This window comes from Myxocyprinus asiaticus, chromosome 3 (assembly GCF_019703515.2).
Source record: "Myxocyprinus asiaticus isolate MX2 ecotype Aquarium Trade chromosome 3, UBuf_Myxa_2, whole genome shotgun sequence".
Lineage (NCBI taxonomy): Eukaryota > Metazoa > Chordata > Actinopteri > Cypriniformes > Catostomidae > Myxocyprinus > Myxocyprinus asiaticus.
Genome location: NC_059346.1, coordinates 41,648,677 through 41,674,650, shown reverse-complemented (window position 1 = coordinate 41,674,650; position 25,974 = coordinate 41,648,677). Strand labels below are relative to the sequence as shown.

Genomic DNA, 25,974 nt, shown 5'->3' with positions numbered 1-25,974 from the left:
ACTTTTGGCTCAACCTGGTCGAGATGGGCGAGGCCGACAAGACACGATTCCTTGCTGCCCCCATTTCCCAGGAGGGCCTATTCGGCGACACCGTCGAGGACTTTGCCCAGCAGTTTTCGATGGTGGAGTAGAAGACAGATCCCGCACCCCGTCTACTCATCGCCATGGGCATCCCCCTGCGGTGACTGCACCGGCTCCGCCGCAGCCCGCCCCTTTGGCCCGGCCCCGGCGTGGAGCCCACCGCAGGAAGCAGACGCCACCCGTCTCGCGGCTGCCCAGAACCCGTGAAAGGCTGCAAAGCGCCCTTGAGACGGGCGACCCAGGGACAACGAGCTGGTAAGCAGATCTCTCCATCTTTTTGTTACCTTTTGCATTTAATTGTGCTGCATGCCCAAGTGGCTGCAGTACTCAAGAGCTCAGCAAGAGCGGTTTCCTTGTTCCCTGGATCACGTATCCGGTGTGCACGGCCGTCATCACGACCACCGTCCACCACTCTATTTGGCAGGTTTGGCGCTCCAGCGGCGGTCTCCCACCCTTGAGCGCCCAGCTGTGGCACAAATCCACCCCTGATGTGACAGTCTCCAAGGGTCACGAGGACAGGCCTCTTCCTCCCCCATCCCAGGCTGTTCCGGGGGTGGTCACAAGGAGCCAAGTAAATGCTTCGATGTCCTTAGACTCAGCACGGCCACGACGTGGTGTGGCACCTCGAGCTCCGCCCCACAGCAAGGCCCCACCTGCCGGTACATCCGATGACCTTGTCCCTTTGGTCCCCCTTGCGCGGAACTTGGACGCATGGCTTGCGCTTTCCAATCTGTCGCGAGGGCTGGTCCGGACTGTCCGACTCGGCTGCGCGATTCACTTCGCCGGGCGTCCGCCCAGGTTCAGCGGTGTCCACTTCACCTTGGTGAAGGACCAAAACGCTGCTACCTTGCGCGGAGATCACTACCCTCCTACGGAAGGGCGCGATAGAACCTGTCCCTCCAGCCGAGATGAAGAAGGGGTTTTACAGACCCTACTTCACTGTACCGAAAAAAGGCAGTGGGTTGCGGCCAATCTTGGACCTGTGAGTTCTGAACTAGGTTTTACACAGACTCCCGTTCAAGATGCTGACGCAAAAACGCATTCAAGATTGGTTCGCGGCGGTAGACCTGAAGGATGCGTACTTCCACGTCTCGATCCTTCCTCGACACAGACCCTTCATGTGGTTTGCGTCCGAGAGTCAGGCGTATCAGTACAAAGTCCTCCCTTTCGGCCTGTCCCTGTCTCCTCATGTCTTTATGAAGGTCGCAGAGGCTGCCCTTGCCCCGTTAAGGGAGGTGGGCATTCGCATTCTCAACTATCTCGACGACTGGCTAATCCTAGCTCATTCTCGAGACATGTTGTGTGCACAGAGGGACCTGGTGCTCTCACACCTAAGCCGACTAGGGCTTCAGGTCAACTGGGAAAAGAGCAAACTCCTCCCGGTTCAGAGCATCTCTTTTCTCGTTTTGGAGATGGACTCAGTCTCCTTGACGGAGAGCCTTACGAACGAGCGCGCCCAGTCGGTGCTGGCCTGTTTGAAGGCGTTCAAACAGAAAACAGCGGTTCCACTGAAACTTTTTCAGAGGCTCCTGGAGCATATGGCATCCTCAGCGGTGGCCACCCTGCTCGGGTTGATGCATATGAGGCTGCTTTAGCACTGGCTCCAGACTCTAGTCCCGAGACGGGCATGGCGCCACGGGACACGTCGCGTGGTCATCACGCCGGTCTGTCACTGTCTTTTCAGCCCTTGGACCGAAATCTCGTTTCTACGGGCAGGTGTTCCTCTAGAACTGGTCTCCAGGCGTGTCGTGGTCACGACAGACGCTTCCAAAACGGGCTGGGGCGCTGTTTGCAACGGGCACGCAGCTGCCGGCCTCTGGACGGATCCACGACTGCATTGGCACATCAACTGCCTCGACTTGTTGGCAATTCTGCTCGCCCTGCGGAGGTTTCGGCCGTTGATCCAGGGCAAGCACGTGTTAGTTCAGACAGACAACACGACAACGGTAGCATATGTCAACCGCTAAGGCGGTCAGCGTTGTATGTCACAACTCGCCTGCCGTCTCCTCCTCTGAAGTCAGCAGCACTTCAGGTCGCTGTAAGCCACTCACATCCCGGGCAACCTCAACACTACAGCGGATGCGCTGTCACGACAGGTTACCCTCAGGGGATAGTGGAGACTCCACCCTCAGGTGGTCCAGCTGATTTGGAGTCGATTCGACAGGCACAGGTGCACCTGTTCGCCTCCCAAGAATCCTCCCCACTGCCTGCTCTGGTATGCCCTGACCGATGCCCCCCTCGGCATAAACGCGCTGGCACACAGCTGGCCCCCTGGCATGCGCAAATATGCGTTTCCCCCAGTGAGCCTGCTTGCACAGACCCTGTGCAAGGTCAGGGAGGACGAAGAGCAGGTCGTCCTGGTAGCACCCCACTGGCCCACCCAGACGTGGTGCTCGGACCTCACGCTCCTCGCGACAGCTCCCCCCTGGCGAATTCCCCTGAGGAAGGACCTTCTTTCTCAGGGACGGGGCACCATCTGACACCCGCGCCCAGACCTCTGGAATCTCCATGTCTGGCCCCTGGACGGGACGCAGAAGACGCTAAGACCTGTGTGGTAGACACAATCACTCAGGCTAGGGCCCCCTCTACGAGGCGCCTGTATGCCTTTAAGTGGCGTCTGTTCGCTAAGTGGTGTTCTTCCCGTCGGGAAGACCCCCAGAGATGCGCAGTCGGATCAGTGCTTTCCTTCCTGCAGGAGAGGTTGGAAGGGAGGCTGTCCCCCTCCACCTTGAAGGTGTACGTTACCGCCATAGCAGCACACCATGACGCAGTCGACGGTAAGTCCGACCTGATCATCAGGTTCCTAAGAGGTGCCAGGAGGCTGAATCCCTCCAGACCATGCCTCGTTCCCATATCGGACCTCTCTGTAGTCCTTCAGGGTCTACAGAGAGCCCCCTTTGAGCCTTTGCCGTCAGCCGAGCTTAAGGCACTCTCCTTGAAAACTGCCCTCCTGACTGCGCTCACTTCCATCAAGAGGGTAGGTGACCTTCAAGCCTTTTCTGTCAGCGAAACATGCCTGGAGTTCGGTCCAGGTTACTCTCACGTGATCTTGAGACCCTGACCGGGCTATATGCCCAAGGTTCCCACCACCCCTTTAGGGACCAGGTGGTGAACCTGCAAGCGCTGCCCCAGGAGGAGGCAGACCCAGCCCTGTCGTCACTGTGTCCGGTGCATGCTTTACGCATCTATTTGGATTGCACGCAGAGCTTTAGAATCTCTGAGCTGCTCTTTTGTCTGCTTTGGTGCACAGCGGAAAGGAAGCGCTATCTCCAAGCAGAGGATCGCCCACTGGCTCATTGACACCATAACTATGGCATATGTGGCCTAGGACATGCCGCCCCCGGTAGGGCTACAAGCCCATTCTACCAGGGGTGTAGCAGCTCCCTGGGCCCTGGCCAGGGGTGCCTCTCTAACAGACATTTTCAGAGCAGCAGGCTGGGCAACACCCAACACCTGTGCAAGGTTCTACAACCTCCGGGTGGAACCGGTTTCGTCCCAGGTAGTAGCACGCAACACAAGCGGATAAGCCCGGGATAGCTGGCCGGGTGTATCGCTTGCACATAGCGCTTCCACCTCCCTTGGAGCTGAAGACGTGCACCATTAATTCCCAGTAGTGTTCACAAACTTTGTTCCCTGGTTGACTTCCTCCGAGCCCTGTGGCAGTCGAGTTTTCGGAGAGACTCGCTGCCGGCCCAGTACACGCGCTAACTAAGAGCCCTGTTCTGGGGTAGGTGCTCCGCATGTAGCGGTTCCCTGTAAGGCTAACCCCATGCGATATATCTTCCGCTTGTTCGTTTCCCTGTTGGCAAACTGCGTCTTCCTTGGGCAGAGCCCCTCTGCCCCAGTCTCCATGTTTGTAGTAACTCCTCCCCCATTGGGCAGGATCTACCTTGAAGACTCTCCACATGGTTGGAAAGACCATGTGACGTATTTTTCCACATAAATACCCCCCCCCCTCTTTGGGCAAGGTGTGGTCTCCGCGGTGTCTTCCCCTTGGGAGGGACACCCCCCTACTAGACTTGGCGGCCCAGTCGGATAATCCACCTTCTTTTTTAGGGAGTAGAAAAAAAGAAGGGGAAAAGAGGCCACGACTGGGTTAAGCCTGTCTCTATCTTTTGGGTAGTTGACTTGTCCCCAAAAAGGGCCGTTCGACACTCATAACTATGTTGGGGGAGGTTACGTGTCGACCTGGTGTGCTGGCTATGAGGCACACAGTAGTCTGCCCACCACACACCGCCAGTTCACGTAACACAGTTCAGCCAATTGTGGCGTTTCGTATAGGGACCCCTAGTGTCACTACATCGACACAACGTCGAGTGAGTGACAGATAGGGAACGTCATGGTTACTTGTGTAACCTCCGTTCCCTGATGGAGGGAACGAGACGTTGTGTCCCTCCTGCCACAACGTTGAACTACCCGCTGAAATGGCCGGACCTTATATCGGCTCCTCAGCATAAAACCTGAATGAGTGGTTGCATACCAGCTCCTTTTATATCCGTATGTCCGGGGGAGTGGCATGCAAATACCACTCGCCAATTTTCATTGGCCTTTTATCAAAGACCAGAGGTGTCTCGGGCTCCCAAGAGTGACCCCTAGTGTCACTACATCGACACAACGTCTCGTTCCCTCCATCAGGGAACGGAGGTTACACAAGTAACCATGACATTATGGTTCTTCAAATTTTTTATATCAGTTATGTACTTTGAGGTGTTCTGTGTTAAATTTTATGTAGTTCAGTTAATGTTTACTGCATTATTTAAATTTCACATGTTTTACCCTGATGGTGTTTAGTGTTTGTGTGAGTGACACTGAGCACTGTCTCTACATGTTTATTAGTCATTGCTCCATGAAGGGCCACTATTGGTGAACTTCATGTCATCATGTGCTCTTCTGTAATTTTTACGGTGATTAATAATACCTTATAAAGTAAAGAGCAGAAGTTTCTTACAGCTTCAGATGGTTAATATCAAGTTTATGACATTTTTTTTTTTTTTACAGTAAATTTAACAGATTGTTTTTTTATATATACACTACCGGTCAAAAGTTTTGAAACACTTGACTGAAATGTTTCTCATGATCTTAAAAATCTTTTGATCTGAAGGCATATGCATAAATGTTTGAAATTAGTTTTGTAGACAAAAATATAATTGTGCCACCATATTAATTTATTTCATTATAAAACTAAAATTTAATAATAAAAAAAAAAGTTTTTGAAATTGATTACTTGGACCAAATAATAAAGAAAAGCAGCCAATAAGTGCCCAACATAGATGGGAACTCCTTCAATACTGTTTAAAAAGCATCCCAGGGTGATACCTCAAGAAGTTGGTTGAGAAAATGTCAAGAGTACATGTCTGCAAATTCTAGGCAAAGGGTGACTACTTTGACGATGCTAAAATATAACACAGTTTTGATTTCTTTTGGATTCTGTTTAGTCACAACATAATTCCCATAGTTCCTTTTATGTTATTCCATAGTTTTGATGACTTTACTATTATTCTGAAATGTGAAGAAAAAAAAATTATAATAAAAAAGTGTTTCAAAACTTTTGACCGGTAGTGTATATATATATATATATATATATATATATATATATATATATATATATATATATATATATATTTTTTTTTTTTTTTTTTTTTTTTTACAGTGCCATCATGGTCATGTAAATTACAACAGTTTTAAACTGTAAAATGTACATGTTGTTCTGTTAAGTTGTTTACTTAACAGAACTATTAATTATTAATTAATACAGAATAAACATAATTATTCTGGCAACCACAGCTGCCAGTTTTTTATTATTATTATTATTATTATTATTATTTTATTTTATTTTTTTAATAATTAAAAAAAATCAGTGTATGATTGATTTTTGGTTTTGATTTTTTGTAATGACAGCATGCACTCGAGCTGGCATGGACTCCACAAGTTTGTGCAAAACCTGATGATCCATGTTATCCCAGTATAATTTGAGAATGTTGTGTGCTTAATCCGTGTACCTTCTATTTATTCCATATCCGTTTTGGAAAAAAAAAAAAAAAAAAAAAAAAAAATATATATATATATATATATATATATATATATATATATATACATATATATATATATTTATCACATCATATTCAGGTTCATTAATATCAATCAATTACTTCTAATAATCCCAGTTCCAGTATATGATCATGTTTAATATTTCCTGCATAATTAATCAGCACTGCCATACATTTTCTGATAGGTCAGTTACGTGGCGACAGTGTGTAAATGCAGAAGACACACATATCTCTGTGATTTCTGCAGATATAAGTCCCATGCAAATCGACATTATATTTACAGACATCTGCACTAATCCCGTCCGAATAGGGCTTTCCTTTCCCCTTCGAAGTCCATTTACTGTATATAATTTTAAATCACCATGATAATAGTTTTTTCCACAAAATGCAATATTTACTATACTAATATTTATCATCTGAATAGTCACAGCCTATTACCCCACGTAAAATATGTTAAGTCTCTTATCTTTACTCCCCCTGCTGGTGACTTTTGTAAGTGTTGATCAAATCAAATCAAATCAAATCAAATCACTTTATTGTCACACAGCCATATACACAAGTGCAATGGTGTGTGAAATTCTTGGGTGCAGTTCCAATCAACATAGCAGTCGTGACAGTGATGAGACATATACCAATTTACAATAACATCAAATTAACACAACACAATTTAAACATCTGTTATACACATAATTACACTCAACAATATACAAATAATAACATACACTGTACAGTATACAATACACTGTTTTTGTTTTTGTTTTTTGTTTTTTGTTTTTTACTATATAGATACACATTATTCAATAAAAATTTAAATATATAAAAAAAAAAAAAGTATATATACAGGTGCATCTCAATAAATTAGAATGTCATGGAAAAGTTCATTTATTTCAGTAATTCAACTCAAATTGTGAAACTCGTGTATTAAATAAATTCAATGCACACAGACTGAAGTAGTTTAAGTCTTTGGTTCTTTTAATTGTGATGATTTTGGCTCACATTTAACAAAAACCCACCAATTCACTATCTCAAAAAATTAGAATACATCATAAGACCAATAAAAAAAACATTTTTAGTGAATTGTTGGCCTTCTGGAAAGTATGTTCATTTACTGTATATGTACTCAATACTTGGTAGGGGCTCCTTTTGCTTTAATTACTGCCTCAATTCGGCGTGGCATGGAGGTGATCAGTTTGTGGCACTGCTGTGGTGGTATGGAAGCCCAGGTTTCTTTGACAGTGGCCTTCAGCTCATCTGCATTTTTTGGTCTCTTGTTTCTCATTTTCCTCTTGACAATACCCCATAGATTCTCTATGGGGTTCAGGTCTGGTGAGTTTGCTGGCCAGTCAAGCACACCAACACCATGGTCATTTAACCAACTTTTGGTGCTTTTGGCAGTGTGGGCAGGTGCCAAATCCTGCTGGAAAATGAAATCAGCATCTTTAAATAGCTGGTCAGCAGAAGGAAGCATGAAGTGCTCCAAAATTTCTTGGTAAACGGGTGCAGTGACTTTGGTTTTCAAAAAACACAATGGACCAACACCAGCAGATGACATTGCACCCCAAATCATCACAGACTGTGGAAACTTAACACTGGACTTCAAGCAACTTGGGCTATGAGCTTCTCCACCCTTCCTCCAGACTCTAGGACCTTGGTTTCCAAATGAAATACAAAACTTACTCTCATCTGAAAAGAGGACTTTGGACCACTGGGCAACAGTCCAGTTCTTCTTCTCCTTAGCCCAGGTAAGACGCCTCTGACATTGTCTGTGGTTCAGGAGTGGCTTAACAAGAGGAATACGACAACTGTAGCCAAATTCCTTGACACGTCTGTGTGTGGTGGCTCTTGATGCCTTGACCCCAGCCTCAGTCCATTCCTTGTGAAGTTCACCCAAATTCTTGAATCGATTTTGCTTGACAATCATAAGGCTGTGGTTCTCTCGGTTGGTTGTGCATCTTTTTCTTCCACACTTTTTCCTTCCACTCAACTTTCTGTTAACATGCTTGGATACAGCACTCTGTGAACAGCCAGCTTCTTTGGCAATGAATGTTTGTGGCTTACCCTCCTTGTGAAGGGTGTCAATGATTGTCTTCTGGACAACTGTCAGATCAGCAGTCTTCCCCATGATTGTGTAGCCTAGTGAACCAAACTGAGAGACCATTTTGAAGGCTCAGGAAACCTTTGCAGCTGTTTTGAGTTGATTAGCTGATTGGCATGTCAAAATATTCTAATTTTTTGAGATAGTGAATTGGTGGGTTTTTGTTAAATGTGAGCCAAAATCATCACAATTAAAAGAACCAAAGACTTAAACTACTTCAGTCTGTGTGCACTGAATTTATTTAATACACGAGTTTAACAATTTGAGTTGAATTACTGAAATAAATGAACTTTTCCATGACATTCTAATTTATTGAGATGCACCTGTATATATATATATATATATATATATATATATATATAGAATGTACAGTATTGTACTGTATTGACATTCAGGCTGTCGGTTGATAGTCAGTTGTTAAGAGAGACATAATATAATAATAATAATAATATAATTTATGACAGTCCGGTGTGAGATATAAGAGTAAGGGTAATAAAGTGCAGTGCTGATGTATATTGATCATGAGAGATCAAGAGTTCAGAAGTCTGATTGCTTGGGGGAAGAAGCTATCATGGAGTCGGCTGGTGCGGGTCCTGATGCTGCGATACCGCCTACCTGATGGTAGCAGTGAGAACAGCCCATGGCTCGGGTGGCTGGAGTCTCTGATGATCCTCCGAGCTTTTTTCACACACCGCCTTGTGTATATTTCCTGGAGGGAGGGAAGCTCACCTCCGATGATGTGTTTGGCAGTTCGCACCACCCTTTGCAGTGCTTTGCGGTTGTGGGCGGTGCTATTGCCGTACCAGGCGGAGATACAGCCAGTCAGGATGCTCTCCACAGTGCAGGTGTAGAACCGTGTGAGGATGTGGCGGTTCATTCCAAACTTCCTCAGACGTCTCAGGAAGAAGAGGCGCTGATGAGCCTTCTTCACAACGACTTCAGTTGGACGGACCATGTGAGTTCCTCAGTGATGTGGACACCCAGGAACTTGAAGCTGCTGACTCTCTCCACTGGTGCTCCATTGATGGTGATGGGACTGTGTTCTCTGTCTTTTCTTCTGAAGTCCACCACAAGCTCCTTTGTCTTACTGACGTTGAGGGAGAGGTTGTGCTCCTGACACCAGTGTGTCAGAGTGTGCACCTCCTCTCTGTAGGCTGTTTCATCATTGTCAGTGATCAGACCTACCACCGTCGTGTCATCAGCAAACTTAATGATGGCATTGGAGCTATGTGTTGCCACACAGTCATGTGTGTACAAGGAATACAGTAGTGGGCTGAGAACACAGCCCTGTGGGGCTCCAGTGTTGAGGATCAGTGATGAGGAGATGTTGCTGCCTATTCTAACCACCTGGCGTCTGCTTGACAGGAAGTCCAGGATCCAGCTGCACAGCGAGCTGTTTAAGCCCAGAGCCCGGAGTTTCTCATCTAGCTTGGAGGGCACTATGGTGTTGAATGCTGAGCTGTAGTCTACAAACAACATTCTTACATAAGTGTTCTTTTTTTCCAGGTGGGAGAGAGCAGTGTGTATTGTAGATGCAATGGCATCATCAGTGGAGCGGTTGTTGCGGTAAGCAAACTGCAGCGGGTCAAGATTGAGTGGCAAGACAGAGCAGATGTAATCTCTGATTAGTCTCTCAAAACATTTGCTGATGATGGGGGTCAGAGCAACAGGACGCCAGTCATTTAAACAAGTTATTTTTGATTGTTTTGGAACAGGCACAATGGTGGATGTTTTAAAGCATGTGGGGACTACAGACAAAGAGAGGGAAAGGTTGAAAATGTCCGTAAAAACACCAGCCAGCTGGTTCGCGCACGCTCTGATGACGCGGCCCGGAATGCCATCTGGGCCTGCGGCTTTGCGGATATTCACCCGTCGGAAGGATCGGGTTACATCCGCTACAGAGACGGAGAGTGAACTGACCTCCTTAGCTTCAGCCGCGAGAGCTCTCTCCGCGAGGGCGGTGTTATTTCCCTCGAAACGAGCATAAAAAGTATTTAGCTCATCCGGTAGAGAGGCAGCGGTGTTCATGGCGGAGTTTTTATTCCCTTTAAAGTCCGTGATGATGTTAATTCCCTGCCACATGCTTCTAGAGTTGGTGGTGTTAAACTGTCCTTCAATCTTATTCCTGTACTGGCGTTTTGCTATTTTGCTGTTTTTTGGAGGGCATAACTGGCTTGTTTATGCTCCTCCGCGTTCCCGGAATTAAAAGCGGAGGTCCGCACATTAAGTGCCGCGCGAACATCGCTATTGATCCACGGCTTCTGATTCGGATAGATTCGTACAGTTCTGGTCGGAATCACTTCCTCTACGCACGTTCTGATGAAACACATTACGCTATCAGCGTAAAGCTCGATGTCGTCATCAGAGGCGGACCGGAACATCTCCCAGTCCGTGTGATCAAAACAGTCTTGTAGCATAGAGTCTGATTGGTCCGACCAGCACTGGATCGTTCTGAGGGTGGGTGCTTCCTGTTTCAGTATCTGCCTGTAAGCGGGCAGAAGCAGAATGGAAGAGTGGTCCGATTTGCCAAATGGTGGGCGGAGGAGTAGCAATGATCCAAAACCCGGTCCCCTCGTGTGTTGAAACTAATGTGCTGGTGATATTTTGGTGCGACTGATTTTAAACTGGCTTTATTAAAGTCCCCGGTCACAATGAACGCGGCCTCAGGGTGCGCGGTTTCTTGCTCACTTATACTCCCATACAGTTCCTTGAGTGCCCGGTCTGTGTCGGCTTGTGGCGGAATGTACACAGCAGTGATAATGACCGCTGTGAATTCCCTCGGTAGCCAGAATGGTCGACACAGAAGCATAAGAAATTCCAGATCAGGAGAACAGAAAGACTTGATGGAATGTACGTTCCTCTGATCACACCAGGATTTGTTGATCATAAAACATACACCACCTCCTCTAGTTTTACCTGAGAGGTCTTTCGCTCTGTCCGCTCGGTGCATGGAGAACCCCGCGGGTTCAATGGCTGAGTCTGGAATCTCCGCAGACATCCAAGTTTCTGTTAGGCAGATAATGCAGCAGTCCCTCGTCTCTCGTTGGAAAGAGATCCGCGCTTTCAGCTCGCAGAGCTTGTTATCCAGAGACTGAACATTTGCCAGTAGAATAGTGGGTAGCGGGGGTCGATTTGCGCGGCGTCTTACTCTGATGAGAACGCCAGCTCTGTTTCCCCTTTTCCTTTTGCGTTTCCGCGGCCGTGCTGCCCAGACAAAGGGCTCCGCTTGCGTGTTTGTAAACAGCGGGTCGGCATTGAGGAATGTGAAGTCCGGTTTTCGGTGTGAGATCGCTGAACCAATGTCCAAAAGTGTTTGTCTGTCGTAGACAATAAGGCAGACAACATCCAAGACAAAAAACATAAGAATTGTAAACAAAACAAACAAAACATTGCTATGTTGTGTCGGAGCTCACAACGCAGCAGCCATACTCGGCGCCATCTTGAGTCCTTGATGAGAAGAGTTATGTAAATTAAAATAGGTTTTATTTTAATTGTCGTTTTTTTATTCTCTTCAATTTTTGTTTTGAGAAGGGAGAATGAGAAACAAAAAACAGAAAAAGGCTAGAATTCTAAGTTTTAAAAAATGAATTAATGTGTTTATGGTTGTTTTTTACTTTTGCACCTGAAAAACACCATTTTATGGTTTTCGGATTTTTGATTTCAAAACGGAAATGAAATATAGGAAAATACACGGATTGTGCTTCAATGGAAGCAAGGAAATCAGACCATTTGTACAAAGGAGTTAACATGGCCAATGTCACGAATGTGCATATTTAATTTTTATTTTTCAAATAAGATTGTAAATCTTTTGTGAATCTTATTTATTATTATTTTTTTTTAATCCTAAACTTCCGGTTTATTTTCAGGTTTAATTTAGATTTTGAATCACAGATTGTAAATGTGGTCTTAGGCTTTTGGGGCCCAGATGTACTACAGGAAAATACACAAAAAACAAACAAAAAACAAGAATAATGTTTTTCCATTCCTAAAATAATACCAAAAAACTTACTAGGGAAAGGTAATTTCAGCCAGCTACACTCCAATTAAAATATCTGGTATGCACTCACTGAGCACTTTTTTAGGAACACCTGTACACCTACTTATTCATGCGATTATCTAACCAGCCAAATTGTGTGCCAGCAGTACAATGAATAAAATCATGCAGATACGGGTTAGGAGCTTCAGTTAATGTTCACATCAATCAGAATGGGGAAAAAAAATGTGATCTCAGTGATTTCGACTGTGGCATGATTGTTTGTTCCAGATGGCCTGGTTTGAGTATTTCTGGAACTGCTGATCTCCTGGGATTTTCATGCACAACAGTCTCTAGGATTTACTCCGAATGTTGCCAAAAACAAAAAACATCCTGTGAGCATCAGTTCTGTGGATGGAAATGCCTTGTTTATGAGAGAGGCCAGACTGGTTTGAGCCAACAGAAAGGCTATGGTAACTCAGATAATCCCTCTGTACAATTGTGTAGTGAGCAGAATAGCATCTCAGAATGCACAACAGGTCGAACCTTGAGATGGATGGGCTACAACAGCAGAAGTCCACGTCAGGAACTTTATTAGGACCATGGTGTTCCTAAAAAGTGCTAAGTGAGTGTTAGTTGAAATACATTTGTCATTATCACTCACCAACTCTAGCAGTCATCGGTACTGCTCTGAACTTGACAGACACATCAGCTAAAATCCCTCCAGTACGTGTTACATTGATAATAGGCCCGGTGTAGTACTCAGGCACGCTCACTGCTGGAGAAGACAGCTGTATCACCCCAAAAGCATCATCACTGGCCTCTATAATGACCTGAGCAACTGTAACATTCTGTAGGCCGAGGCGAGGTGAAAGAGCAACTGGAGAAACCAACAAACAAATATTATTCTTGGTACATATCCTGACTATTTGTTCTGTTAAATTAAATTCTGTTATTGCTTAGCAAATTTAATAGATAACAATTAGAGACTACCTGGCCTGGTTTGTAGGCCTTCAACCAATGTGACATTGACAAGTTCTAAAAACACAGACTCTGCCCTTTCTGGTTCCTCATCTTCAAGCACCCTTATGGTCACATTTACTTCACTTTGATTGGCTGAAAATAGCACTGACTCCACAACAGGCACAAAGTCATTGCCTGCTCTGGCCCGACCCACTCCTGATGTGCTATATGGAGCTGCATCAGAGTCTCTCAATGTTCTGTACATCACCTGTACCCTTCCCATTAACCCCCTTCTCCTCTCTATGGTCAGGGTGATGACTGTGTTTGCTTCCGCCACACGGACCAGCCTGCTGCTGCCAGAGAATACAAACAGTCCATAAGGGTCATCACTGGCCAGTACAGTTAATGTGGCAGTAGACTCCTTCCCAAGTCGACCATGAGAAACATTCGAGATGCGGACCTTGAAGCTCTTGTCAAGTTCTGGGATGTCATCTTGGGAAATCAGTAGGTAGATATTCTCAGTGGTCTGGCCCATCTCAAATGTCAAATTGCCAGATCTATAAACAAGTTCTCCCTCTGAACTTGCATCTGCCTCCCAGTACACTGTCACACTGGAGAGAGCGCCAAAGGTACGAATCACCTGAAAAACAAAGGGTACTGATTCAAAATCAACATTTTGCTCATAAAGAATAGTTCAGTCTTTCCAAACCCGTATGCTGTAAAAAAAAATTTGTGGGACACATAAGGAAAATTTTAGACGAATCTTTCCAGAGCTTTTTTCGAAACAATGCCAGTTCATAGTTGTCAGGGGCTGTCAAGCTTCCCAATCAACAAAAAAGCATCATAAAGGTATTATAAAAGAAGTCTATGTAACTTGCACAATATATTCTAAGTCCTCTGAAATCATACGATAGCTTTGTGTTAAAAAAAAAAAAAAAACAGACCAAAATATAAAAGGGGTCATGTCATGAGGATTTTTTGACATTTAAGAGTTTATTGTATAATAAAAACATACAATACGTTTCAGAACTCAAAACTTCCTCCCTAGTCCAAAAAGCATTCATTGACACCAAGCTAAAAAAAAATCTCATTCTCTACTTCTGCAAATTCTCTACATCACTTGGGGCCTTCATTAATGCATAACTGCCTCCACAGCAAGACATCAACGGCTCCTTTGATATCATCGCTTCTTTGGTCCACACACTGTGTGCAATCAGAGTAAATGATAAGGAGAAAGCAGGACAGGTACAACCGTTCCTACACACTTACAGTGACCATTTCTGTAGTTGTTATTTAACTAACAAAGAGATTGCAATGTCAGGGAAGATATGAAAACATTGTGCCGTTCCTGGCTATGGAAATTTGCGTCTCTCCATAGTCTTCCGAAGGATGATAACGTTAGGAAAGAATCAGTTCCTGATTGCGTCAATGTGGGGTTATATGTTTCGTTCGGCACACTTCTCTTAAGGATTCTTTTGAGAACTATTAATACTGACTGAAAATAATAACAAAATAACAGCAACATGACAAAGCCAGTAACTTGGCAAAAGAGATCCATTTTTGAACGGTGTCGCAATGGTGAAGCAATACATTTATGGCGAAAAATGATAAACAGGAAGTGCCTTATATCTTCTGTGTGCATTGTGTGATTTTGATGAAAATTTAGCTGTATGTTTGGTTATGAGGGCTGATCACATTGATGTGGCTATTTTGGGTCAAGGTCATAGCGCCACCAACTGGCAGCAGGAAGTATGGCACTTTTAACAGACTCTGAAATAGCCCTCTTGTGTTTACATTAATTGCTTCAAAATTCTTTAGAATAATGTCAAGGCACTGCTGATGTAAATTTGTAAAGGGATATTTGATATCTTAAATACTGTTGCCATGGCAACACGTTCATTGTTATTATTCTTTTATTTCTATATTTGGGTGTTTTTGAGGCACTTGGCATGCTTAAAATTTCATGAAATTTTGCACACACAGAGTCATTGGCCATTAGGTCTGGGCAAAATTTCACGCATGGTCGTGTAGGGGGGGCTCCGTAGCAACCCCTTTAAAATGGGTGTGTAAGATGGCCTCTGTAGCACCCCAATTTTCACCTAGAGTCACCAAAATTGGTACATATATAGTTCTCATCAAGCTGGACAAATTTCATAAACGTAGTTTTTAGCACCGCCCAACAGGAAGTCAGCCATTTTGGATTTGTTTCATATTGTAGTCTCTAAACTTTTAAATACTCCTAGGGGATTCATGAGACTTTCACCACATTTAGACAACATTATGCCAAGACATTGAAGATGCTAAATTGTGAACAGATTTTTGATATATTGAACAGTGCTGCCATGGCGAGGCATCAAATTAATGGCAAAAAATGAGAAACAGGAAGTGTCTTATATCTTCTGTGTGCAATGTGTGATTTAGATCAAAATTGAGATATATGTTTAGTCTTGGGGGCTAATCACATGGATGTGACTATTTTGGGTCACGGTCATAGCACCATCACCTGGCAGCAGGAAGTGTGGCTCTTACAATAGACTTCAAATAGTCCTCTTATATTTACTCAAATTGTTTCAAAATTGTTTAGGATTATGTCAAATGCCAAATGCATGTGTCCACCTTGCATTGTTTTCCGAAAGCCACCGGCTGAAAATGGACCCATGTGCTTGGGCCCGTCATCACTGCTTGCAGCTATATTTAATATCATTGTCTTGGCAATAAATTTGTAATCCAAGTAACGTAATTTTATTTGTGTCTGCAACTGTAATTAGATTACTTAATTTTAAAAGTAACGTGTTTCATTACTGCGTTACCACAAAATGTAATTAGATTACTTTGTTACGCGTTACACCCAACACTGGACATGAGTCACGACAGTAATGCCGGTGAGTAACAAATTTAATACTACTTTTTCTGTCTGTGTTTGTTTTATATGTAAGGACGCATCGGGAAGCCCACTAACCCATATTTAAGCAGCGAAACAGTCGAGGGTGATCCCCTCCCCTGGCCAACCAGCGAACATCCTGTATTTCACATTACATATTTATTAGCACTTCACATTCACAGCTTGTGCTATTATGGACTATTTTAAGCATTATTGTATTATTATATAGCATTATTGTATATCACCAAATCTTGTATGCCTAGTGATATAAGTATTTGGGAGCAACAGTATGCTGACTTTGTTCAGTTTTCAATTGTTTTTTTCAGTCAGAAAAACTGTAGTTGTTTTATTGTTTGCTTCATATAAATTTGGACATATTTTGGACATAGAGCTATTAATGATTGCCTTCAGGGAATTTTGTAAATTGCTTGCACATTTTCATTCTTTTATTCTTGGAAAAAACTGTTCCACGAGTGTTGACGGGGGGTGTTTGCACTTCAAAAATGTTAGCCAATAATAACACAGTGGGCGTGTATATTGAAGTCTTATAGAGGACAGCACAGAAAACCAAGCAGTTCAGACAGAGGGCCAGAGACAGGTGGAAAAAGATAATTGTGGCGGTGGGGACGTTGTCTAGCGTTCGTCCGGAGAAAGAAAAAGCAATAAGGTTGCACACACCTGAGCGCTATAATGTCTAACACCTGTTTCTGATTGCAGTAAGCACTGGGGAGAGCGATATAAGGAGGAACCACGCCAGAGGCAAGGAGAGTCACGCTTCAACCGGCAAAGTTATTTGTGTATATGAAAACTGAAAAGCTATTTTTGAGCGTTACCTGATTAAAGATCCACCTTTTGAGTTGAAGCCCCACGTTTCCTGTTTCCTCTTTTCACCCCACAACAAACTCCTTTACAATAATTTAATACTATATTTTGAAGTTTTTTTTGTGTAAAAACCTTTACTAACATCATAAGTGACCTCAAGGAACATAATACTGAAGCTGAAGCTTGTGTCAAGTTCGCGTGTAGCCCACACTCTTGTCCAAAATTTTAACAAATTGTATGTCACATTTTGGTTACTACACAAGCAAGAATAAAAGGCTTTTTGCCGTCAATGACATTGGCATGCCATTATCGAATCTAGATGTGGTCCAAACAAAAGCTTTGGTGAAGGTGAAGATTATCAGTGAAAAAATGACAAAATTTCAGTCTGTTTCTCACACAAAGCTATCGTATGATTTCAGAGGACTTTAAATATAGCACAGAAATCGTATTGACTACTTAATGGTGCATTTAATGCATTTTTTATTTTTTATTTATGGAGAATGGAAGCCATAGCTGCGCAAAGATTTTACAAAAAATTCTACTTTGTGTTCCATGAAAACAACAAAAACAACAACATAAAGGTTTGGAATGACATTAGGGTGAGTAAATAATGACAGAACTTTCATTTTTGGGTGAGCTAGAACAAGTACAGACCTGCAGGATTACGGTACATCTGCCCTCTTCAGGCTCTGTGCCGTTGACATTCAGAGAGTCTGCACTGAACTGGAAGACCCCATGAGCCTCATCAGAGGCAGCGATTGTCACAGTGATATGAGCAGCAGCACCCAGGTTAGCTTCAGAACAAATCGAAATATATGTAGTTAGTGTTGTAATAAAATTAGCTATCCTGTAAAAAAAAAAAAAAAAACCTGATCCAACTAGTTTGCTGGTCTTAGCTGGACTACAATCTGAGTCAGGCTGTGTCTGTTTGCAGGTTTTGGAGGGGATTTAGTGGGCACTTTTCATTTAGTCAGGCTGTAAAAACCTTCTAAACTAGCTGAAGACCATCTTAGCCTGGCTGGGAAACCAGCTAGACCAGCTTAAACCAGCTAAGCCCAGCAAATTAGACTTGGCTGATTTGAGATGTTTTTCATCAGGGAAGTAAGAAAAGATTGTAAAAAGAAAAAGAAAACTCATTTTATTTTAAACATTATTTTCCTATTGTAAGTGGATACTATGTACTGCCATTTTTGTAGAATGTACTTCTTATAGAAGGGCACAGAACGAGTGACATTTTCAATAAACCATTTACCACTACTGCTCTCCCCTAAATATAAAGGCTATTTGCTTTTCCCACGTCTGGTTTGCAGGCCTTAGAACTGTGTAAACAGTGTGGCAGAAATCAGAGTTAGCTGTGGTGTGAGTCTACAGTCCAGACAGAGTCTGGGGAATTTTAATTTGACCGTTAAGGACTAAACTCTAAACTTTACAACTTTTCATCTTGAACTTACAAAATAAAGCTTATGTATGGGGCAACCTAAATTACACAATAAATCAACACTAGAAAGAAAAACAAAAGCACAATAAGCAATGAGTTAGCATCGGTTAAAACCAAGTTCTGTTGAAAAGAGGTATTCACTGCATGTCAAGCAAAGTCGACTTACCTCTGCCAAGGCAAGTTTATAAGCACATATGATAGATAATGGGGCATGAAGTGCCTCTAAAAGCCACAGCAGAAGCAATTCAAGTAGTTCCAAGTAGTAAAAAAATATATATATATATATTAAACGACCAAAAGGGAACTTGTATATTTATAAGAAGCATTTTCTCAAACTCATTTTTATATAGATATTTTTCTATTACAGTCAATAATGGCTAGGAAGTAAGAATAAACAATAAAAGACTTCTTAAGAAACTTCATGCATACTTAAGAATCTTACCATGATGATAGTGAAAGGATGGGAAAAATAAGTCAGTGTCACTCTCTGCACTTCCACTGCCCTCGCTCGCAAAAAACTCATCCACTTAAAGAGCACACGTGAGCCAGAGAGGAGCAGGACAGCAGCACACAGGATTCACATTGGAGACAACAGGAATCACACACAGAACATATTGAAATCACACAGAATTTTCCATGATCATGCCATGATCATGCCATTGACAGCATGAATGGAACACACAGGAGACATTGCATGCAGAGATTATAAAGGCAAAACCATGGAAGAAAAGAGAGGACAAAGTCTTTCAATACACAGTTTGAGTAATACAAAGTTTGGATATAACTATTTCCAGTACAATGCACTTTATAATACAATGTTGATCTGAGAAAGGCAGGATTACTTAATTATATATATATATATATATATATATATATATACATATATATATACTGTGTTACTCCCTTTTGATGTAAAAATTTAGTTTTCTTACCTCCCCAATTTGGATTATAGAGTTCCACTCTGAAGACTTTATCCAACTCTGGCACCAAGTTGTCTATAATAGTCACATTGATGTACTTGAGTCTCTCACCAGGGAGGAAGTCTAAAAATCCATCTGTGTCCTGTCAGAAGAAAGAAAGGAATTGAGCCGTTTGTAATATACTAAGGAAATTAAAATAATCAGCAACACATATTTAAAATATTCCAAAAAGTGAAGATGTTGATACCTCATAGTCCTCTGAGCCGAAAGCTGAGAATGGAGACGTACGATAGCCTACCATCACCCTTCCGAGCAGTCCTTGTGCTCTGGCCACCGGCAGACGGACCACACCAGCTTCCTCTTGAACAGTTATGTGGGCCTCTGTCAGTGCTGGCCTGATCATACCAGCAGGGACAAGGACAGTTTGAAACCGCAACAGACCTGAAGTTGTGTGGTGAAATTGACACCAAATAAATCCAGTGAATATTCAGAGAGAATATTCTTTACTACAACCTGCCTGTTATGTCTGTAATATATATGAAACAGATGTTGCAAATTTAAGAAATCAATATTCCAATATACCATATGGATGGTTGCTGGCTTTGATGGTTATATTGTTGATGGCATTGTTAGGATCAATGCTGGCCCCACTGGTTGGAGTGGAACCTGGTTTTCCATCACCTGACTCAGCTGAAACCAGCCTAACCAGGAAGTGCTCATCGACCTCAGGTAAATCATCATTTAGAGCCAGCAGGTTTAAGACCTAAAAGATGCAAGAGGCCAAATATGAAAATAACTACTGTATGAACAGTACTGTATGTCTTTGGCCATATCACCCTGTAGCTCAAGACCGGTTGCCCACTGAAGCTAAGCAGGGTTGCACCTGGATGGGAGACCTCCTGGGGAAAACTAACATTGCTGCTGGAAGAGGTATTAGGGGTGCTCACCCTGCAGTCTGTGTGGGTCCTAATGCCCCAGTATAGTGACAGGGACACTATGCTGTAAAAAGGCACCATCCTTTGGATGAGATTTTAAACTGAGGTCCTGACTCTCTGTGGACATTAAAAATCCCAGGGCACTTCTTATAAAGAGTAGGGGTGTAACCCTGGTGTCCTGGCCAAATTCCCCCCATTGGCCCTTCTCAATCATAGCCTCCTAATAATCCCCCTCCATTAATTGGCTCTATAACTCTACTCTCTCCTCTCCACCAATAGCTGGTGTGTGGTGAGCGTACTGGTGCACTATGGCTGCTGTTGCATCATCCAGGTGGATGCTGCACACTGGTGGTTGTTCAGGAGAGTTCACTGTGTAAAGTGCTTTGAGTGTAGTGTCAGAAAAGAGCTATATAAATGTAACATTCATTCATTCACAACATTCTTTGCTAATATTACAGATTACTATGTGTCTATTCTTTAGCTGTGGAGCACTGTTACCAAAGACGACTAAATCCCCACTAGATGGAGCCATAAATTAACAATTTGGCTGTAATACAACATTCAAACAGAGAGCTCATCCAGTGGGAGCTGGAGTGTTGCAGGTGCAGCACAATCTCCTAGCAAATGATACATGCACTGCCATCATGTAAAATACACATATTTATTTTAATAATTAATCATTATTAATAATTTATAAACATTTATAATTATATAATATTTGTGTTCATTATAAATGTAAAAAAATTATATTAGAAAATACTATATTATATATGTATTATATTTTTACCATATATTTTTTTAATATAACTTTTATCAGTTAATAATAATATTGTAAAATTAGCATAATTATAAGACTTAAAGATAATTTTACTTGCGGTTGATGTAAATAAATGTATGCAAGTATTTACGTTTTTGTCTCCCTTTATAAACATTTTTGCAAACCAGCACATGATCATATTTTCATCTGCATAACAGCATAAAGCAATAGTGATGCACAAACTCTTTTTTATACTTTTAGCAAACCTAACCGTTTTACATGTAACTACAGCACCAACATTGCTTTTCTGATTAATGCAGATACCACTAATCCAGCAGAGGTGTAGGAACAATTTGAAAAGTGGAGGAATACTGTATATTTAAGTACATAGATTAATTATATTCTTCGTCAACGAGAAGCCCAATGGTCATTAATAATAAGTGATTGAAAGGTCAACACTGTTACCTCCGAGCGCTGGCCTGGCAGGAAATGAATGATGCCTGTAGCATTGGCAAAGTCTAATATATTTGACTGGTCTGCAGGTGAATCAACCTGAGTGATGGTGTAGTTAACATAGACGTGGTCCAGAGCACCCCGTGTACGCTCCACTACACAGGAGATTGTGGAGCCCTCTTCAGATATCTGATAAGAGGGGAGGAAAGGATACAAGATAATTTGTAGTATAGTGGAACACAAATAACTTCAGCACCTTGTAACTGAATTTACATTATTTCCCATACATCTAATACTGTATGTGTAAAACACATATCTAATATGTATGTTTATGGTTTCACTGATATTAAAAGTCACATAAATATAAGCAAAATATATTTCAAAATACTACAAAAATAGCCGTTTTTATATATGTAATATTTATGTACATCTTGAAATTCCTCTATGATTTGGAAAATAAATATGACCAAATATATTAACTATAATTTTATTAATGTTTTCATAAATGGTCATATACTATCAGATTTCTGTATGGGTTTTCTATTTTTTTTTTTTATCGTACAATGTTTTAAACTCATTCAAGGAGACACAGAGATTATATATATTCTGTATTACTTTTTCAAACTGTCACACTGTAAGACACAGAAACTACATACTGTATAACATACATACATATTCATATTTTGGAAAGAAAATAATTTAAAAGTTAATATAGTGTCACTGTTGAGACTTATAATACCATTAAACATTGAAGTACAATGTGTAATGAATTTATATTCCTTGTTTCATTTATCATTATAATTGAAAACTTTTTTGATGACTGTTTGATAACCGTTTCTGTTTTGATGGAAATTGACATCCCAAATTAGTCTCTACATACCTTTCCTTTTTGTCTGCTCTTCATGTCCCCCTTTGCAGAGAGCATGAGAGAAGGCACACGCCACTGTGTCTATTCTGTCACTAGTTGAGAGGTCTTCCTCTAAAGGAATTCACTGACCATCTGTCCTGTTAATCAAACAAGCCATCATAGATGCTATGCATCCAACCTCCTTGAAGAGAAGAATGCACACTCCATCCAACCAGGCGTGAAGACGAATTAAATATATATGGAGACATGCTCTCATAACCAGGGGTCACATCACATGCTTTCAGAGGGGAGCTAATCCAAACACTGACAAAGCAGCCACTTGGGTACTTAAATAATACTGTAAGATATTAAATAATTAGGGCTTTGATCGTTCTGATTAGAAGGTTACATATGAAGCACCATTACAGAAGATTTCCCTTTGGAGATTTCCTGGAGAGTCTAAATAAAATATAATTTACCTCGACATTTTAAAAACATGGTTCACTGTTCAATGTATACACACATTAACTTTCAAAGCTCAAAACTTTCTCCCAATTCAGAACAAAATAAATAATAATAATAATAATTATATACAGGTGCTGGTCATATAATTAGAATATCATCAAAAAGTTGATTTATTTCACTAATTCCATTCAAAAAGTGAAACTTGTATATTATATTCATTCATTACACACAGACTGATATATTTCAAATGTTTATTTCTTTTAATTTTGATGATTATAACTGACAACAAAGGAAAATCCCAAATTCAGTATCTCAGAAAATTAGAATATTGTGAAAAGGTTCAATATTGAAGACACCTGGTGCCACACTCTAATCAGCTAATTAACTCAAAACACCTGCAAAGGCCTTTAAATGGTCTCTCAGTCTAGTTCTGTACGCTACACAATCACGGGGAAGACTGCTGACTTGACAGTTGTCCAAAAGACGACCATTGACACGTTGCACAAGGAGGGCAAGACACAAAAGGTCATTGCAAAAGAGGCTGGCTGTTCACAGAGCTCTGTGTCCAAGCACATTAATAGAGAGGCGAAGGGAAGGAAAAGATGTGGTAGAAAAAAGTGTACAAGCAATAGGGATAACCGCACCCTGGAGAGGATTGTGAAACAAAACCCATTCAAAAATGTGGGGGAGAACCACTACGCACAGACGTATGCAAGACATGGGTTTCAGCTGTCGCATTCCTTGTGTCAAGCCACTCTTGAACAACAGACAGCGTCTGAAGTGTCTCGCCTGGGCTAAAGACAAAAAGGACTGGACTGCTGCTGAGTGGTCCAAAGTTATGTTCTCTGATGAAAGTAAATTTTGCATTTCCTTTGGAAATCAGGGTCCCAGAGTCTGGAGGAAGAGAGGAGAGGCACACAATCCACGTTGCTTGAGGTCCAGTGTAAAGTTTCCACAGTCAGTGATGGTTTGGGGTGCCATGTCATCTGCTGGTGTTGGTCCACTGTGTTTTCTGAGGTCCAAGGTCAACGCAGCCGTATACCAGGAAGTTTTAGAGCACTTCATGCTTCCTGCTGCTGACCAACTTTATGGAGATGCAGATTTCATTTTCCAACAGGACTTGGCACCTGCACACAGTGCCAAAGCAACCAGTATCTGGTTTAAGGACCATGGTATCCCTGTTCTTAATTGGCCAGCAAACTCGCCTGACCTTAACCCCATAGAAAATCTATGGGGTATTGTGAAGAGGAAGATGCGATATGCCAGACCCAACAATGCAGAAGAGCTGAAGGCCACTATCAGAGCAACCTGGGCTCTCATAACACCTGAGCAGTGCCACAGACTGATCGACTCCATGCCACGCCGCATTGCTGCAGTAATTCAGGCAAAAGGAGCCCCAACTAAGTATTGAGTGCTGTACATGCTCATACTTTTCATGTTCATACTTTTCAGTTGGCCAAGATTTCTCAAAATCCTTTCTTTGTATTGGTCTTAAGTAATATTCTAATTTTCTGAGATACTGAATTTGGGATTTTCCTTAGTTGTCAGTTATAATCATCAAAATTAAAAGAAATAAACATTTGAAATATATCAGTCTGTGTGTAATGAATGAATATAATATACAAGTTTCACTTTTTGAATGGAATTAGTGAAATAAATCAACTTTTTGATGATATTCTAATTATATGACCAGCACCTGTATATATATATATGTATTTAAACTACTGAAACTTTGTTTATTATAATATAATATTTATGCATTTAAAAGACGCTTTTATGAAAAGTGACTTACATTGCATTCAAGGTATACATTTCACGTCAGTTTGTGTGTTCACTGGGAATCGAATCCATGATCTTGGCATTGCTAGCGCCATGCTCTACCAGTTGAGCTACAGGAACCACACAATAATACATAATATAATATAATATATAACAATTTTAAAGATAAAAGTAATTGTATATTGAAATTGTATAATAACATTTTGATGTAATACTTTTGGTCATAACAATTATCCAGAACATCTCAAAATCAATTGTTGTAATGATCCTTAATTAGCTGGAAAATTATACTAAATAATTTTTTGGACCTACATCAGGTATACAGGCACCAGTGAAGCCAAACAATCCATTGGCATTATCACTCTTCATCACTCTGAGGATGGCACTAGGTCTGGGCAAGGGTAGACGGGCTCCACCTTGAACTGCCACCAGCTGCAGGTAGAACACCTCGTCTCCTTCCTCCTCCTGATCGTCTAGTACCTCCACCACAAACGACTTCCGTTTCTCCTCTTGTCTATAGGTCAGGTATCCTGACACATTCTGGAGATCGGTCTTGGCAGGTTGGCTGTGGATCTCGTGAATATCTGAGCGGTTGAGTCGTCTAGCGTACAGATGCAGGTCCTGTAGAAGACCTGTGGAGCATTGTTCACCATCTGGGTTGGAACCAATTCTAATAGGAGCAACATCTGCACGGAAGAAGTTAGATGTAAGATGTAAGGATGGATGGTGTGGCTTGGTGGTTAAACATCTGGGGTGGTAACCCAAAAGGTTGTACTGTATGTTTAATTGTACATTACACTTTCACATGATTTCCGCATCAGGGCTTCAATGCACCAATCAATGCAAGCATCATGTGCCTCTTTGACATCTTCATGAAAACATTGAATATGTCATCACTGAAGGGCGATTTTTCACATTTATTGAGAAAAAGGGAGGCATGCACAGTAAACATTAAAAATATGTATTTGAGCTAAGAACAGAGAAAAGTCCTGGCAATTGCTTTGATACATTAACTGCAGAAAGTAATAAAGAGGACTCGTTGTACATTTCAGGATGCTCGAGGTGAATTTAAATTAGTTCAATAATGAAAATAACTTATGTGACATTCATTTTCTCTTCATTAAGTGTGACAGTTTGAACACATTTCTTGTTGTTTTGTACTCTTATATCATTAGTAAGTGAAAAATCCCAAACTTTGGAGTAAAGTTGTACCTGTCATTGCAAAGACAGAATTTGCATACATCATGCAAATTATGTGATATTCAATGGCTGGCGCACTTCAAAAGGTCAGCGGCAACAGGGTCAAAGTTGAAATGGTTTGAACTAGAGGTCGACCGATGGTGGATTTTGCCGATACGATAACTAAGGTGGGAAAACAGGCAGACAGCTGATAGTTTTTCAAATCTGTAATATGAATGAAATCTTTCAACTCAATGTAAAGTGCTGAACTTTAGTAGATATTGGTTTCCATGGCAATATTTCAAGAAAGTACTCCCACATGTGTACCTTCTTCAAAGC

At 41.9% G+C, this 25,974-nt stretch overlaps 1 protein-coding gene across 1 annotated transcript in view; it reads right to left on the bottom strand.

Moving 5' to 3' along the window:
• The window catches only part of LOC127420663 (adhesion G-protein coupled receptor V1-like), a 213,783-nt gene that overhangs the window by 143,145 nt on the left and 44,664 nt on the right, over window positions 1-25,974 (bottom strand). The window contains 9 exon segments of the mRNA XM_051663101.1: window positions 12,861-13,076; window positions 13,190-13,799; window positions 17,517-17,656; window positions 18,743-18,826; window positions 19,233-19,362; window positions 19,468-19,661; window positions 19,803-19,983; window positions 21,378-21,554; window positions 24,769-25,126. Of these exon segments, the coding sequence (XP_051519061.1) occupies window positions 12,861-13,076; window positions 13,190-13,799; window positions 17,517-17,656; window positions 18,743-18,826; window positions 19,233-19,362; window positions 19,468-19,661; window positions 19,803-19,983; window positions 21,378-21,554; window positions 24,769-25,126 (2,090 nt within the window).